The following is a 17,460-nucleotide window of genomic DNA, read 5'->3' on the forward strand; positions in this document are numbered from 1 at the left end:
GAGCCGAAGTGGCCCTTTTGAGCATGGAGAAGAATCCTGTTTCACCCAGAAGCTTGCAGCTTGTTTTTATCAAAATATATACGCACACACATGCATTTAAAAGGCAAAACTCACCTGAATTAGCTTGACCCTCCGCTGGGTCAGACAGAGAGCGGTGGTGGCTCTTTTGATCGCGGAGAAGAATCCTGTGTCACCCCGAAGCTTGCAGATTGCTTTGATTAAAATATATACGCACGCACATGCATTTGAAAAGCAAAAACCTACCTGAAAGCTTGACCTTTTTGAAGGGGGTAGAAAGATACCCCTGCGACGGTTTGGGGCCGAAGAAGCTCCCTCTCTGACGAAATTCGCTTTGAAGATCAAACCGGGGAGCGAATCCTCTCTCTTTCTGGTCGTAATAAGACTCCTCTCTCCTCTTTAACCTGCTTCCTTTCACCGGGCTTTCGGAAGATCTCTTTGCAAGCAGATCAAGTTGCCTTTTAGGGAGCTGGGGGATCAGATTCTGTTTAAAAATCCATGACGGGGCATCGTTTTCTTTCATATGTCAGCAAAATATCAACGAGGAAAAGGCCTTCTCCTAAACAGATCTTCCTTTCGGCAGGGATAGTGTAATAGGAATTTTATGGTCTTAAATATACGGTAATGTTCATAAGCGTACCAACCAAGCACGTACATAGATCAGCACAGGAAGACCGACCTGGAACCATTTTGATTCCTAAACTGAGCAAATGTTTTCTCTGCAAGGTCAAATTGGGAAACCTCCCCATTGTCTTTTCCTTCACAAATCCTGTCTTAAGGGTATGTCTGTGTTTGAATAGGATGTGAGCCTGTGACCTGGCCCAGGAACTAAGTATTTATCACTACAAAAGACTGGCCAGGCTACCCAGGAAATCCAATCAAGTAACCAGCCAGACAGGAGATAAACAAGGACAGGAGAAAAACAACCTTCAAATTTCTGTTGTAGACCGCCTTTTCTGTGACGTAGGTGTGATGTATCTGAGGGGTGGTCTTAGGTTACACCCCTTCTGTGATGTATGCATGATGTTTCTAGGGGTGGTCTTGATCTACAGGGTGGCAATTTCAAAAGTCTTTATAAGACCTTGCACACCATTTTTTCTGGGTCCCTCCTCTCTCCTGCAGGCGAGGGGAGCACCCTGTTGCAACAGATCAATAAAGGCCAATCCTACAGGCTGCTGTTTTGCTCCAAGTTATCCTGGTTGGTGTCTTTGTTTTTGTCCAAGGGAGCCCTCGGAATTTTCTGTTAACAAGACCCAAAGTTGAATGTGAATTTTAAAATACCGGAACAAACCCAGAACGTTGCACCGTTCTGCTTAGAAGAAAAGGCACAGAACAAGGTCGGGTTGGGACCCTTTTAGAGCCCGAGGGCCAAGTTCCCTTGTTGGAAACTTAACGGGGGCCGCATGAACCCTTTCCAGGGCCGGATTTAGGTTTGATGAGGCCCCAAGCTACTGAAGGTAATGGGGGCCTTTATATGTCCAGCTGTCCTTTGTCCACAACAAATGGCCGCTGTTTTTTGTGTTGTTATTGTCCAAGGAGTTTAATATGGTCTGAAGCTCAACATAAAGAAAAACGAAGATCATGGCCACTGGTCCCATCACCTCCTGGCAAATAGAAGGGGGAGAAATGGAGGCAGTGAGAGATTTTACTTTCTTGGGCTCCATGATCACTGCAGATGGTGACAGCAGCCACGAAATTAAAAGACGCCTGCTTCTTGGGAGGAAAGCAATGACAGCATCTTAAAAAGCAGAGACATCACCTTGCCGACAAAGGTCCATATAGTTCAAGCTCTGGTTTTCCCAGTAGTGATGTATGGAAGTGAGAGCTGGACCATAAAGAAGGCTGATGGCCGAAGAATGGATGCTTTTGAATTCTGGTGCTGGAGGAGACTCTTGAGAGTCCCATGGACTGCAAGATGAAAACTCTCCATTCTGAAGGAAACCAGCCCTGAGTGCTCACTGGAAGGACAGATCCTGAAGCTGAGGCTCCAAGACTTTGGCCACCTCATGGGAAGAGAAGACTCCCTGGAAAAGACTCTGATGTTGGGAAAGATGGAGGGCGCAAGGAGAAGGGGACGATGGAGGACGAGATGGTGGGACAGTGTTCTCGAAGCTACAAACATGAGTCTGTCCAAACTGCGGGAGGCAGTGGAAGACAGGAGGGCCTGGCGTGCTCTGGTTCAGGGGGTCACGAAGAGGCGGACATGACTAAATGACTAAACAACACAAAAAAATGCAGCCAATATAATTTAATGGTTGTAGTCTCCATTAATTCCAATAGGTCTAACTCTTGAGTATTCCCAATACTGGAATTTATGCAGCCAATATAATTTAAGGGCTAGAGTCTCCATTAATAGGTCTAACTCTTGAGTATTTCTAATGCTGGAATTTATCAATAGCCATAGAATCTCCGCTAATTGCAATGTGCAATGTGTGTGTATATATATATATGTGTGTGTGTGTGTGTGTGTGTGTGTGTATAAAGAGAGTTCATCACAACTTCGAAAAATAAAATAATAAAAATTTGTCTGTGATTTTTTTACTGTTGCTTTTATGCTTGTTTTTTTGTTTTTGAAAATTAAGAAAATGTTACCAATGAAACAAGCCACATTATCAGGAGTCTCTGCTAATTGCAATGTACAATATATATATATATAGAGAGAGAGAGAGTTCATCACAACTTCAAAAAATAAGATAAAATAATAAAAATGTGTCTGTATTTTTTTACTGTTGTTTTTATTTTATTTTTTGTTTTTGAAAATCAATAAAATGTTCTCAGTAAAAACAAGCCACCTCATCAGGAACAGAATGCAATTGCAAAAAAAGAAAAAAAAATCAAAGAAGCGGACTACATTTCCCAGGATGCTCTCCGGCTCCCGCGCAGACTCCGTGCGCCTCCGCCGAGCCCGGGCAGCCTCTCCGCGCTCATGGCTCTCTCCGGGTTGCAGCAGCTGCGGGCCGTGCTCCGCCTCTCCCCGGCCCGCAGCGTCCTCTGGCCCGGCCCGGGGCTCCGCAGCTACGCCAAGAAGGCCGGCGGTAAGCCAGGATCCCGGGAGGGGGGCTTTGCAAAGGGAGGCTGGTTGGGGGAACTCTGCACATGGTCAGAGGGCCAGTGTGCTGTATTGCATTGGCCAATTTGCAGGTAGACTGTGGACAGTATTGCAGGTAGACAGTGTATTGCATTGCATTGGCCAATTTGCAGGTAGGCTGCACTGCGCTGTGGAGGTTCTGCTTCCTTCCTTTTCCCCTAAAAGGGAGGCTGGTTCGGGGAACTCTGCACATGGGCAGAGGGCCAGTGTATTGTATTGTATTGGCCAATTTGCAGGTAGACAACGTATTGCATTGTATTGGCCAATTTGCAGGTAGGCTGCACTGCGCTCTGGAGGTTCTGCTTCCTTCCTTCCCCCCTGAAAGGGAGGCTGGTTCGGGGAACTCTGCACATGGTCAGAGGGCCAATGTGTTTTGTTGTATTGTATTGGCCAAATTGCAGGTAGACTGCACCGCACTGTGGAGGTTCTGCTTCTTTCCTTTTCTCCTAAAAGGGAGGCCGGTTGGGGGAACTCTGCACATGGTCAGAGGGCCAGTGTGTTGTATTGGTCAATTTGCAGGTAGACTGTAGACAGTATTGCAGGTAGACAGTGTATTGCATTGTATTGGCCAAATTGCAGGAAGACTGCACTGCGCTGTGGAGGTTCTGCTTCCTTCCTTCCCCCCTGAAAGGGAGGCTGGTTCGGGGAACTCTGCACATGGTCAGAGGGCCAATGTATTGTATTGCATTGTATTGGGCAATTTGCAGGAAGAATGCACTGCGTTGTGGAGGTTCTGCTTCCTTCCTTTCCCCCTAAAAGGGAGGCTGGTTCGGGGAACTCTGCACATGGGCAGAGGGCCAGTGCGTTGTATTGGCCAATTTGCAGGTAGACTGTGGACAATATTGTAGGTAGACAGTGTATTGCATTGTATTGGCCAATTTGCAGGTAGACTGCACTGCGCTGTGGAGGTTTTGCTTCCTTCCTTGTCCCCTAAAAGGGAGGCTGGTTGGGGGAACTCTGCACATGGTCAGAGGACCAATGTGTTGTATTGTATTGGCCAATTTGCATGTAGACTGTGGACAATATTGCAGGTAGACAATGTATTGCATTGTATTGGCCAATTTGCAGGTAGGCTGCACTGCGCTGTGGAGGTTCTGCTTCCTTCCTTTCCCCCTAAAAGGGAGGCTGGTTCGGGGAACTCTGCACATGGGCAGAGGGCCAGTGTGTTGTATTGGCCAATTTGCAGGAAGACTGCACTGCGCTGTGGAGGTTCTGCTTCCTTCCTTTCCCTGTAAAAGGGAGGCTGGTTGGGGGAACTCTGCACATGGTCAGAGGGCAACCTTTCTTCCAAAACTGTACCATTCGGTTCTTCGTTATTGCATCCATCAAAACTTGTTTACACTGTTGAATTTTTCTCAATGCTGCCGGCTTTTTCAGCTGTACACAATCATTATCCATAGATTCAGGAAACGTTTTTCAGTCTTCTCTGAATGTGTGTCCTTTGTTCTCTTATTTGATATGTTAGGTCCGCAAGCTGCACATATTCCATCAGCTTAAGTTGGCGTTCTTCTTCGCACGTTTTCCATTTTTGGGCCAGCAAAACACGGGCCGCAGTTGTTGCGTACAGAAATAGCCTTTTTGGACACCTGAGAATTTCCATTTGAATTATTCCCAACATAAAGGACTCTGGGGTTTTTTTTGGGGGGGGGTGCTTTTAAACAAATTTTTTTCAATTCATTATGAATTATTTCCCCAATATTGTACCCTTTTACAGGTCCACCACATATGATAGAATGTACCCTCTTTCTCAGTGCATCTCCAGCACATATCCCATTCCGTCTTACACATCTTAGGAAGGCTACTCAGAGTAAAATACCATGTGTAAATCATTTTCAGGTAGTTCTCCTTCAAGGAATAACATGCTGTAGACTTCAGATCGCTCTTCCAAAGTTCCCCCAGAGATTAAAATCTATATTATTATTTTTTAAAAAAATAATATTTATTAAAATTTCAATAAGAAAAAGGTTACAAAAATGATAAAAACAAAAAATCACAAATTACAGAAAAAATAAAAACAGTTAAAAATAAGTCCCTCTTTCTATATCTTACAATTCATTTACTTATTTTCATGACTTCCTCACACCTCCCTTTTTTGTATTCCAGTTCAGATAGTTAATTCAGCAAATCCTTGCCCTCTTTGTTTTATCTTATTTCTTAATCCATTTTTACATATTCCTATTTAACCTTATTACTAAAACCGCTTCGTTTCATTCCAACGTCATTTTAACATTCAATAATTTTACAGTGTTTCTGTAAATAATCTTTAAATTTCTTCCAATCTTCTTCCACTGACTCTTCTCCCTGGTCTCGGATTCTGCCAGTCATTTCCGCCAATTCCATATAGTCCATTTCTTTCATCTGCCATTCTTCCCGGGTGGGTAAATCTTGTGTCTTCCAATATTTCGCGATGAGTATTCTTGCTGCTGTTGTTGCATACATAAAGAAAGTTCTATCCTTCTTTGGCACCAATTGGCCGACCATGCCCAGGAGAAAGGCCTCTGGTTTCTTCAAGAAGGTATACTTAAATACTTTTTAAAAATCTATATTATGTCCTATATCTATTGCCCAGTGTATCATAGAGGTCTTTTGTTTCCCAACCAATTTTAAGACCTGTTCCTCTTTGGTCCGTTCCCAGCAACCTCAAGGACAATGGAGGCAACATTTTCCCCCCAATTCATTAAGGATCATTTCCCTTCTTTTGCTGTTTTCATCCAGGTGTAAAGATCAGAGGGAAAGGCCCCGCCAAAGAAGACATGAAGGGTCCCGAAGTCTGCAAAGATGCCGCGATCCTCACCACCCACGCCGTGGGGGTCAACATCTACAAGGAAGGCCCAGAGATAGCTTTGAAGCCGGACTCGGAATATCCGGAATGGTGAGTTTGAGGTAGACGAAGAGCCAACCTTCTGTAGAAATGCAGACATTATTTTAATTTTTTTAAATTAACAAATCAAGTTTCTAGTCCACAGGGTGTGTGCAAACAGATAGAGATTCGGGGGGCGGTGCATTGAGGAACCTCAGGTTTCCTGTTTTGAATCAGAGGAACAGCTTTTTCGGAAAGATCTCTGCCCCCACACCCCCATGCCTGAAATATATCTGGTAGCCAAGAATACTTTTGATACTAAATCCATAGCATAGAAGAAGTCACTTCAGAAACGATCTTGACAGATTAGAGAACTGGGCCAAAACAAACAAGATGAATTTTAACAGGGAGAAATGTAAAGTATTGCACTTGGGCAAAAAAAATGAGAGGCCCAAATACAAGATGGGTGACACCTGGCTTGAGAGCAGTACATGTGAAAAGGATCTAGGAGTCTTGGTTGACCACAAACTTGACATGAGCCAACAGTGTGACGTGGCAGCTAAAAAAGCCAATGCAATTCTGGGCTGCATCAATAGGAGTATAGCATCTAGATCAAGGGAAGTAATAGTGCCACTGTATTCTGCTCTGGTCAGACCTCACCTGGAGTACTGTGTCCAGTTCTGGGCACCACAGTTCAAGAAGGACACGGACAAACTGGAACGTGTCCAGAGGAGGGCAACCCAAATGGTCCAAGGCCTGGAAACGATGCCTTATGAGGAACGGCTAAGGGAGCTGGGCATGTTTAGCCTGGAGAAGAGGAGGTTAAGGGGTGATATGATAGCCGTGTTCAAATATATAAAAGGATGTCACATAGAGGAGGGAGAAAGGTTGTTTTCTGCTGCTCCAGAGAAGCGGACGCGGAGCAATGGATCCAAACTACAAGAAAGAAGATTCCACCTAAACATTAGGAAGAATTTCCTGACAGTAAGAGCTGTTTGACAGTGGAATTTGCTGCCAAGGAGTGTGGTGGAGTCTCCTTCTTTGGAGGTCTTTAAGCAGAGGCTTGACAACCATATGTCAGGAGTGCTCTGATGGTGTTTCCTGCTTGGCAGGGGGTTGGACTCGATGGCCCTTGTGGTCTCTTCCAACTCTACGATTCTATGATTCTAAGTAAGGTTTTGAATCAATAGTGGATCTGATTCTGATTGCCCCAGCGAAAAACCTTGCCACCTTTGCTGTCACCTGCTCATCTTGATCTGCCAGGAGAAAGGACACTGGGGCAGTGGCTGGGCGACACGGGATGGACGATAAAAGAGAGGTGATAATCTCATTCCTCAAGTCTTTATAAAGAGGGCAAGCCAGAAGGGCATGCGCCACCAATTTGGGACTGCCGTCTCCACAGAGACATTTTCCGTGTGGGATCTGTTGGAATCATCCCTCAAGTCCAGCTGAGGGCAAGACATTCAATCTTGCGAGAGTAAAAGCGCGTCTATATTTTAGAATCGCTAGGTGATGCAGATAGGGTGCCAGAGAGTCGAAAGGGGAAGGTGGAAAACAGTCATGCCATGTCCTTATTGTGGCCAAGTTGTTCTGACGCTCAATATCATTTAAAGGTAAAAGGTAAAGAGACCCCTGACCATTAGGTCCAGTCACGGACAACTCTGGGGTTGTGGCGCTCATCACGCTTTATTGGCCAAGAGAGCTGGCGTACAGCTTCCGGGTCATGTGGCCAGCATGACTAAGCCGCTTCTGGCGAACCAGAGCAGCGCACGGAAACGCCGTTTACCTTCCCGCCGGAGGGTACCTATTTATCTACTTGCACTGGTGTGCTTTCGAACTGCTAGGTGGGCAGGAGCAGGGACTGAGCAACGGGAGCTCACCCCGTCATTGCGGGGATTCGAACTGCCGACCTTCTGATCGGCAAGTCCTAGGCTCTGTGGTTTAACCCACAGCACCACCCACGTCCCTCCAATATCATTTAGGCGCAGACAAATTAGACTGTTTGCTTTACTAAAACCCAAAGTGAGTAACTGTTGTGGGGATAAACCACCAGAGTGAAGTTTTTGATAGACAATTTCAGTCCAGGCGCTTTTGGGATCTTGCAGTCCTAGGGATATTAGACCAGGGGCATTTGAGTTTAGGCGAAACCAAGACTTAAGTGTCCTACGCCAGATCCGTCATTCTACCGAGGGAAGATAATAATAATAATAATAATAATAATAATAATAATAATAATAATAATAATAATTCTTTATTCTTTATACCCCGCCCATCTGGCTGAGTTTCCCCAGCCACTCTGGGCGGCTTCCAATCAAGTGTTAAAAACAATACAGCATTAAATATTAAAAACTTCCCTGAACAGGGCTGCCTTCAGATGTCTTTTAAAAAGAAGATAGCTGCTTATATCCTTCGCATCTGGTGGGAAGGTGTTCCACAGGATGGGCGCCACCACCGAGAAGGCCCTCTCTCTGGTTCCCTGTAGCCTCACTTCTCGCAATGAGGGAACTGCCAGAAGGTCCTTGGAGGTGGACCCAGGTGTCCGGGCTGGATGAAGGGGGTGGAGACGCTCCTTCAGGTATACTGGGCCGTTTAGGGCTTTGAAGGTCGGCACCAACACTTTGAATTGTGCTCGGAAATGTACTGGGAGCCAATGCAGACCTCTCAGGACCGGTGTTATGTGGTCCCGGCGGCCACTCCCAGCCACCAGTCTGGCTGCCGCATTCTGGATTAATTGCAGTTTCCGGGTCACCTTCAAAGGCAGCCCCACGTAGTGTGCATGGCAGTAGTCCAAGTAGAAGATTAGCCTCTAGGCGCAATGATGCGCTCTTGACCGTCACGCAATTCCCTCTCCCCCTTTCTCGGCTCACCCCATCACCTTTCCCTTCCAGGCTTTTCCAGATGGACCTCGGCCCCCCCAAGAAGTTGGAGGAGCTGGACCCGGAGACCCACGAATATTGGCGGAAGCTGCGGAAGCTCAACATTTGGCAGGAAAACAAACTGAAGAAGGTCCGGTCATTTTGATGCGGAGAGCTGTGAAAGTGGCGGTTGGCTGCTAGGAAAGGACCTTGTTTTCTATTTTTATGTCTCCCTTGGTGTAAAAGTTGGCCAATAAAAACCTCGACCGTGCAGGATAGTCCCTGTGATTTTCCTCCTCCTCCTCCTCCTCCTCCTCCTCCTCCTCCTCCTCCTCCTCTTCCTCTTCCTCTTCCTCTTCTTCTTCTTCCTCTAAATTATTTTATTGCATTTTTTAAAAACCACAAAAAATAAACATAAATCGCTGGATACTGTGGAGAGTGATTTCCTGAACAGCTTGTGCTTTTTACTACAGTGGTCTCTTGGTTCTCAAACTTAATCCGTTCTGCAAGTCCGTTCCAAAACCAAAGCGTTCCAAAACCAAGGCTCGCTTTCCCCTAGAAAGGAATGCAAAATGGATTAATCTATCCCAGACTTTTAAAAACAACCCCTAAAATAGCAATTTAACATGAACTTTACTATCTAATGATCATTGATCCATAAAATGAAAGCAATAAACAATGTACTGATGTTACTCGATCAATCAGTAGCTGAACTGGGTTCCACACAGTCACAAAAACAAAAAAGCCACAAACAAAAATGCAAGATAAATAGCAAAAACAGACCTCAGTGTAACACTCAAAACGGAAGCGTGGCACTCAAAACGGAGCATGTTTGGCTTCTGAAAATTTTGCAAACCGGAACACTTACTTCTGGGTTTGCACTGTTTGGGTTCCAAGTTGTTTAAGTACCAAGGCATTTGAGAACCAAGGGACCGCTGTATTTTCTTTCAATTGCGCAGCTGAGATGTAGGGATGCCCAGGACCCAGTTTTGGCACCTACAGACACTCCACTTTTAATTGTTCTCCCAGATGTGGAAGGGAGGAGAAAAAGGGAACCGGGAGATTCTGGGATCAAATCAGAAACTCTTGTTATCCAGGACCGTCCCTGGAAAATGAGGATGCTTGGAGGGTACGTGAGCCCCACGCTGGGCAAATGATTCCTGCATTTCCAGGGGGCTGGACTAGATGACTCTAGGGGCCCCTTCCGACTCTGCAATTCTAGATGGGGCGATGATTTGGCTGTTTAAGGCAGCTTCTAACGTCTGAAACAATTCAGTATATTCTTTTGTGCTGAGTTAGGCTTGCCGGATTTCAAAAGGTTTGAAGGTATTCTTTTTAGGAAATTAAAAAATCTTCCCTTTTGACATGGGTTTCCCCAGACATTTCAAGCATGTCAATCAAATATACATAAGACACACGCAGATATACGCACAATATATTTCACATTCAGTTGCCATCAAAAATGACCCAAACCCTTCCTCTCCTTTGCGAATCATGTTTAGGATCAAAATGTGCAGACTGCAAGGAGCAAAGTTGCATTTTCAGCTGAATCTGGGGAGAAACCACTTGCATTTTGACACTAAACCCGATTTGCGATGGAACATTTTTGATGGCAGCTGTTAGCACAGCAATGTTCTCGCCGTTCCGCCGCGAGACCTACCCCTCTACCCTTTTCTCCCCTTTCCTAGCTCTACGCTCCCATCCGCAGCTCGCCCGCCTTGGCAACAGAGGAAGGCGTTGCGGGGGGCCATAGAGACGCACGCCGGAGGACTAGAGCGCCGGCGCTTCGCTCCAATAGGGGGAAAAAACAACAACAGCCCAACCAACCGGAAGTGCGGCGGCGGCGGCGGCCGGAAAGCGGAAGTCGCTGCCCTCCCCAGGAGGAAGTGGGCGGGGCCCAGAGGAGGGGCGGGGCCAGGAGGGAGGGAGGGATTCAGGTGAGGAGGAGGAGGAGGAGGGAGGAAGAGCAGGTGAGGAAGGAAGGGGGGCTACCTGGGGGGAGGGGGGAGGTTTTTTTTGGGGGGGGGCTTAACCTGGGGGGGGTTGAACCTTTGTGGACTTGGGGGGGGAAGAAAGAGGAAGGAAATGGGTCTTATTTGGGGGGGTATAATATGGGTTTTTTGGGGGGGTCTCAAATATGGGGGGGCCTTAAATTATGTGGGGTGGGGGCTTTTGACTTGGGGGGGCAGAGAAAGGAGGAGGAAAACGGGTCCTATTTGGGGGGGAGAGGTAAGTGGGTGTTTTTTTTGGGGGGGGAGTGGTTTTTTTGGGGGGGGCGCAGGAACTATTAGGGTTATTTGTGCGTGGGGGGGCGGGACTCGTCTTGGGTGGGGGGTGGGCGACGTGTCAAGTGCCCCCAATGGGCTACAGGGGAGAAAAGTGGTGTTTTTTAGGGGGGGGTAGAGAGAGGATAGGCAGTAAGCATTTCCCCCCCCTGGGGGGGGGCTTTTGTGGTTGGTGCAAATGGTTAGATGACATGGGGGGTGTTGATAAAAGGAGAGAAACCCAGGGGAAGGCTGCTATGGGGTGGAATATTGGGGTTTTTTGTGGGGGGGGGGGAGCAGGACGAAATGAACAAGGATAGAAATAACTGAGGTCCTTCGTGATGGTGGGGTGCTTTATTATTATTATTATTATTATTATTAAGGGAGGTGGAGATGCAGAAAGAGCCCAGATGATGAAGGGAATTGGGGGGGGGGGTGTAAAAGAAGGGTGCAGGTGGGACAATGGAGGAAGAGATCTGCTTGAAGGAAGGGGGGTGGGAAACTAATAGGGCCAGGTGTGGGTTTGTTTGGGGGTTTGTTTGGGGGGGGGCGCTGAATAAGCTGCAATAGACGTTCCTTGAGAGGCTTAGAGACGGAAGGCGGCGTGTGTGTTTGACAGCGCCTAGGTGGGGTGACTTGTGTGTATTGGGTGGGGGGGAAGTGGGAGGAATCTGGGGAGAGGGGGAAGAGGAACTTGGAGGGGGGGGGATTAGGTAAAGAGAAAACCGGGAGGTGGGGGGTTGGCGTCCGAAGCAGGAAAGGTCTTGATGGAGATGATGGAGATGGGAGAGGTGAGATGTCATAATCAGGGCTGGGTGGTGAAAATTCAGGGGTTTTTTGTAGTGGGGGGACTGTGAAGAACAGGAAAAATAGCCCCCTGGGGTGTGCGAAGAAAAGCAATGTTGGTTAGGGGGGCGGTTTTAGTGATGGGGGGGACACGGACAGACCAGAAAGGAGTCTTGGTTTGCGAAGGACAGAAAATAGAGGCTGCAGTTTGCAGAAAGGGTGGTGGGTGTGGTATCTGCAGAACCGTTATACAGTATTCTGTATTCTTTTTCTTCCATACATACGTATAATCTCTCCCCCCACCCTGCATGTGTCTCCCTAATCTCCCCCCCCCCACCCTGCATGTGTCTTGCATCAAGCCCCTTCTTCGCACAGACACTGCAGATCTTTTACTGAATGTTCTCGAACCCCTTTCGGATGAATGGGCTGTCCTTTCTAACCATCCTGGGGGGAGGGTGGGGGGGAACCGGAGAATTTTTTGGAAAGAAAAGAAGATAGGATTTATCCGTACAACTGTCCTCTCCTCCCTTCCTCCTCCCCCCGCAAGAAAATCCCTTTCCACCCAAAATATAGCAGCAGGCACAAAAACACACACACACCCATCATGAATTTGCAAATTTAATTCAACTGCGGTTTTCCAGAAGGATTATTAGGGCAGCGCATGGTGGAATTGCATGCTGAGAGCCTGGTCAGAGAGAAGACAGGGACTGAGAGGGAAGGATTTGCGGAGGGGGAGCAGGTTATGGGGAGAAGGCTTGCCAGAGTGAGGATTGGGGGGTGGGGGAGAGAGATTTGGCAATTTGGTCCAGCGGTTTACCCACCACGCTGATAAAGGGGAAAGTTAAGATTCCTTCCAGTTTTTGATAGGCATTGAAATAAGACCACTGCAGGAAAAATTTCCTTTGGCTTGATTTTTCTGGAAACTCTGGTTGACCAGTGCAAATTTTGTTGTTTTAATTAAGTGAGGGGGTTATCCAAGTCAGGCCGTCAGCACTGAATGGCAGCGAGAGTCTGCACGGTTTCAGGAAGGAGGTCTTTTCCCCTCCGACCTAGAGATCCCATGGCATTTTTTTGGGGGGGGGAATTAAACCTGCGACTTTCTGCATGTAAAACCGATGTTGCGCCGCCAAGCTACACACTTTCATTTGTTTTATTTTTTAAAAAGTAAGATTGCAGTCCTCATGAGGCTCCGAATCAGGCGATGGTTTAAATGGGAAGCTGAATCGGATAGTTGATCCTTCTGGCTTGTCTTACACTGGCTGGCAGCTTAACCCGGAGGTCCCAGGCTTGGATTGAATCTGGGACTTTGCAGAAGCTCTGCCCCCTGAGCTGTCGCCCTTCTAAAAATGAAATAAAAATAAAAAGAAGCTGGGATAGCTCAGTCGGCAGAGCACCAGACTCTGAATTTCAGGGTTGTGGGTTCAAGTTGTGCAGAAGATTCCTGCATTGCAGGGGGTTGGTCTAGATGTCCCAGGGGGTCCCTCCGAACTCTATGATTCTGTGACTCTGCAGCTCCTGTTCAAATGAGCCCTGTTCTATGGTCCTCAATAAAATAGGATTATGGGAAGCAGAGAAGAGGCCTCCCCCTCCATCTGGAAATAAATTACGAGGAGTTGCAGCCCCCAGTTGCTTTAGATAAAATTTGCATTTGATCAAACAATGCCGGGCGACAAAATATCTTTAGATCAGGAATCTGTGGCGCTGTAAATATTGCAGGGCTATGACTCCCATTGGCTGATTGGCTGGTGGTGGTGATACAGTGGTACCCTGGGTTACAGATGCTTCAGGTTACAGACGCTTCAGGTTACAGACTCCGCTAACCCAGAAATAGTACCTTGGGTTAAGAACTTTGCTTCAGGAGGAGAACAGAAATCGCACGGCGGCAGAGGGAGGCCCCATTAGCTAAAGTGGTGCTTCAGGTTAAGAACAGTTCCAGGTTAAGAACGGACCTCCGAAACGAATTAAGTACTTAACCAGAGGCACCACTGTATCTGACTTTTAGAAGACATCTGAAGGCAGCCCTGTTTAGGGAAGTTTTTGATGTTTTATCGTGTTTTTAATACAGCGGTACCTCGCGTTAAGTACTTAATTCGTTCCGGAGGTCTGTTCTTAACCTGAAGCACCACTTTAGCTCATGGGGCCTCTGGCTGCCGCTGCGCCGCCAGAGCATGATTTCTGTTCTCATCCTGAAGCAAAGTTCTTAACCCGAGGTACTATTTCTGGGTTAGCTGACTCTGTAACCTGAAGTGTATGTAACCCGAAGTGTATGTAACCCGAGGTACCACTGCACGGTGGTACCTCGGGTTACAGACGCTTCGGGTTACAAACTCCGCTAACCAGGAATTGGTTGCTCCAGGTTAAGAACTTTGCTTCAGGATTAGAACAGAAATCGTGCTCTGGCAGCGTGGCAGCAGCAGGAGGCCCCATTAGCGAAAGTGCGCCTCAGATTAAGAACCGTTTCAGGTTAAGATCGGACCACTGGAACGAATTAAGTTCTTAACCCAAGGTACCACTGTATTCCGTTGTGAGCCGCCCAGAGTGGCTGGCGAAACCCAGCCAGATGAGTGGGGTGCAAATAATAAATTATTGTTGTGTGCACTGGCTCGCCGTGGCTCACCAGGGCTTCAAGCGGGCAGGCGAAGGAATGGGGCCTTGGAGCCTTCCGCACCCAAAGCAACAGCTGCTCTACCGGTGAGCTACGGCCTTGCTCCGAACGACACCCTGGGATCCCCTGGGACCCTTGTCTCTCTCCAAGTGCCCCCTCTGATCCCCACCCCTCCTTTCTCTCCCTCCAGTGCCCCGCCGGCAGCTGTTTCTGAGCAATGACCTCCAAGGCCAAGAAGCGAGTGGTGCTGCCCACCCGCCCCGACCCCCCCAGCACGGAGCAGATTCTCGAAGATGTGCGGCGCGCCCAGCCCAACGACCCCGTCTTCGTCCTCCTGGCCGAGCCCAGCGAAGGTAACCAGAGCCCCCTTTCCCCATGGGGCTCATTCGTGTGCCTTGCCTCCCAGAACCAAGAGAGGCATGAAGCAGGAGGAGCGAAGGCAAGATACCCAGGCTCAGTCTCAGATTGCTTTGTGGGAAACCCTGGAGAGGAAGAGACAGATGTGAGGAGATGGGCAGCTTTAGTTTTAGCAGCTGATCTTGTGGGGATGGTGGCGCTGTGGGTTAAACCACAGAGCCTAGGACTTGCTGAGCAGAAGGTCGGCGGTTCAAATCCCCATGATGGAGTGACCTCCCATTGCTCGGTCCCTGCTCCTGCCAACCTAGCAGTTTGAAAGCACGCCAAAGTGCAAGTAGATAAATAGGTATCACTCCGGCGGGAAGGTAAACGGCGTTTCCGTGCGCTGCTCTGGTTCGCCAGAAGCGGCTTAGTCCTGCTGGCCACATGACCCGGAAGCTGTACGCTGGCTCCCTCGGCCAATAAAGCGAGATGAGCGCCGCAACCCCAGAGTCGTTTGCGACTGGACCTAATGGTCAGGGGTCCCTTTACCTTTTATAGCAATAATAATTGTAGTCACAGCCATGCCGATGATGTTGTTATTGTTGATGGCTCAGTCAGTAGAGCATGTGACTCTTAATCCCAGGTTGTGGGTTCGAGTCCCATGCAAGAAATCCGCCTTCTCCTTTTCGTTTTAAAAATCATTGATTTTCATCTGCCCTGGAAAAGCACACCATTGTTTTATCTCTCTCTCTGTCTCTCTGCCTGCGCTCAGATTTGCCCTCCCCATCCAAGAACGAAGACCCTGAGGCCAAGCGCGAGCGCCTCTACCGGCTGACCCAGTCGTACGTGGAGATGAACCACCGCCTCCAGATGGCCTGCAGCCTCCTCAAGGAAAAGTGCGAGGAGCTCAAGCTGGCCGGAGCGACTCTAGAGCAGGGGATCTTGGAGATGAAGCAGAGAGCCTTGTGAGATGATGCCCGCTCCGGGAGGCGGGCCAGCGACGAAGCACCCCGAGCAGCCGGCCCGTATCGCGCCCCCTCTGCGCACGCCGGCTGCTCCAGCATGCATAAGCTACGCCACTCAAACACTGTCTGTGTGCTCGGTCTTGTGAATGTGTGCCAAAGCAGTTGCCCCGTTCCACGCCGCCTTGACGTTGGCGCGGTTTGCCTCCCCCGATTTCATGACATCCGCTCTCCCTTCCGGGGCCTTGTTTCATTTCGTCCGCACAGACTTAAGGCAAGCTGTTACCGTCGGGCGCTCTCCCTTCTAAGCTGGGACAGGTGGACTTTTGAGGGTAGGGGTTGGGCGAACAGGGAGGGTTAGCCCGCTTTTATTTTTGCCGTTTTTCTTCGTTCCCCCGCATTTTTGCGTCACTTCGGCCATGACAACCCCCTTGCCCCGTTACGACTTCTCCCTCTGGTACTGCCTGGATGACGACGCCGTCGCCACCGCCATCTGCCAACTCCTGGCAGAGCACGGCTTCCGAGGGTACGTTGAGCACCAGGACCACGTGGCAGGGCGGCCGGAGCTCTCCGCGGTGGGCGAGGTCATCCAGGCGAGCCGCGTGGCTATCCTCCTCCTGACGCCCCGCTCGGTGGCCGACCCCTGGTGCCGGCGGGTGGCCGAGTGGAACCTCGACCACGCGGTGCACTGGGAGGGGGCGAAGGTCATCCCCGTCTACGTGGGCGTCTCGCGGAAGGAAATGCCCCCGGCGCTGAGGCACCTGAACGGACTCGAGTACGGCGAGAGATTCTTCAAACAGAGGCTGCTCTCCAGCTTGCGAAAAGCAGGGCCCCGCGGGCAGACCCCGCGCCCCTCCAGCGTGAGCGGCGCAAAGAAGGGGGCCGGCTTCTGACAAACTCTGGGAAGGGAGCAGGGGTGGGGTAGGGCGGTGGCTCGACAGCTTCCGGATTCATTTTGGTGTTTTGACGTAGGCTCCATCGTGACGTGGGTTTGGTGACTGTGAACGGAATTCCCACTAGATTTGTGCCTAGAGCTGATTTGTCAGGAAAGTGAAACAGAAGTTGTCCGTGTCTGGGGGTCTGGGGGCGGGGGGGTGGGACAGAGAGGAAAGGGAGGGGGGCGTCATTTGTCGGGATGGGTGTTTCAGTATGGAAAGGGGGAAAGCTAGGTCCCGAGGCTGCTGGTTCTCACCTCTGGTTTAACTTAAGGAGCTGTTATTAAAATGCAGTTTTCGGACAACGTTCAGCTCTCTGCGTTTATGTACCTAGGCAGTCTCTGTTTTCACAGTTGCAACGCTGTGGCCTAAACCACAGAGCCTCTTGGGCTTGCCGATCGGAAGGTCGGCGGTTCGAATGCCCGCTATGGGGTGATCTCCCGTTGCTCTGTCCCAGTTCCTGCCAACCTAGCAGTTCAAAAGCACGTCAGAGTGCAAGTAGATAAATAGGTACTGCTCTGGCGGGAAGGTAAACGGCGTTTCCGTGTGCTGCTCTGCTTTCGCCAGAAGCGGTTTAGTCCTGCTGGCCACATGACCCGGAAAGCTGTCTGCGGACAAACGCCGGCTCCCTCAGCCTGAAAGCGAGATGAGCGCCACAACCCCAGAGTCGCCCTTGACTGGACTTTACCGTCCAGGGGTCCTTTACCTTTTTAAAACTTTTACGCAGGTGTCCCTTATAGGAAATCCACAAGCGGGATTTTAATGTATTCTTAATATTTGTTGGAAGCCGCCCAGAGTGGCTGGGGAA

At 49.1% G+C, this 17,460-nt stretch overlaps 3 protein-coding genes across 4 annotated transcripts in view; 2 read left to right on the forward strand and 1 right to left on the reverse strand.

Annotated features, from left to right (window-relative positions):
* Positions 1 to 722, reverse strand: part of GAMT (guanidinoacetate N-methyltransferase) — a 234,799-nt gene extending 234,077 nt beyond the window's left edge. The window contains exon 1 of the mRNA XM_081846407.1: positions 674 to 722. Coding sequence (XP_081702533.1) covers positions 674 to 707 — 34 coding nt within the window. The 5' untranslated portion in view covers positions 708 to 722. The remainder of the gene's footprint in view (positions 1 to 673) is intronic.
* Positions 723 to 2,899: 2,177 nt separating this feature from the next.
* MRPL54 (mitochondrial ribosomal protein L54) lies at positions 2,900 to 9,032 on the forward strand. Its single transcript, XM_081846497.1, has 3 exons — positions 2,900 to 3,053; positions 5,822 to 5,978; positions 8,795 to 9,032. The coding sequence occupies exons 1-3, from the start codon at positions 2,945 to 2,947 to the stop codon at positions 8,925 to 8,927; spliced, it is 399 nt and encodes a 132-aa protein (XP_081702623.1). The 5' UTR covers positions 2,900 to 2,944; the 3' UTR covers positions 8,928 to 9,032.
* A 1,619-nt stretch (positions 9,033 to 10,651) lies between these two features.
* LOC309333060 (UPF0449 protein C19orf25) lies at positions 10,652 to 16,957 on the forward strand. 2 transcript variants are annotated; one of them, XM_081846507.1, is made up of 3 exons: positions 10,652 to 10,731; positions 14,607 to 14,769; positions 15,528 to 16,957. In XM_081846507.1, the coding sequence occupies exons 2-3, from the start codon at positions 14,634 to 14,636 to the stop codon at positions 15,722 to 15,724; spliced, it is 333 nt and encodes a 110-aa protein (XP_081702633.1). In that variant the 5' UTR covers positions 10,652 to 10,731; positions 14,607 to 14,633; the 3' UTR covers positions 15,725 to 16,957. The 2 variants fall into 2 exon arrangements, with proteins under 2 accessions (XP_081702633.1, XP_081702634.1); XM_081846508.1 differs by lacking the exon at positions 10,652 to 10,731 and adding an exon at positions 14,437 to 14,502.
* Positions 16,958 to 17,460: the final 503 nt, after the last annotated feature.

Source organism: Podarcis erhardii (genome assembly GCF_964252035.2).
Source record: "Podarcis erhardii genome assembly, chromosome: 18".
Taxonomy (NCBI): Eukaryota; Metazoa; Chordata; class Lepidosauria; order Squamata; family Lacertidae; genus Podarcis; species Podarcis erhardii.

Excerpts from the sequence above, each read along its gene's own strand:
- MRPL54 (XM_081846497.1), top strand. The coding sequence starts at position 2,945 with ATGGCTCTCTCCGGGTTGCAGCAGCTGCGGGCCGTGCTCCGCCTCTCC. Across the intron at positions 3,054-5,821 it reads CTACGCCAAGAAGGCCGGCG|GTGTAAAGATCAGAGGGAAA; the intron begins GTAAGCCAGGAT and ends GTTTTCATCCAG. Across the intron at positions 5,979-8,794 it reads GACTCGGAATATCCGGAATG|GCTTTTCCAGATGGACCTCG; the intron begins GTGAGTTTGAGG and ends TTTCCCTTCCAG.
- LOC309333060 (XM_081846507.1), top strand. The coding sequence starts at position 14,634 with ATGACCTCCAAGGCCAAGAAGCGAGTGGTGCTGCCCACCCGCCCCGAC. Across the intron at positions 14,770-15,527 it reads CCTGGCCGAGCCCAGCGAAG|ATTTGCCCTCCCCATCCAAG; the intron begins GTAACCAGAGCC and ends GCCTGCGCTCAG.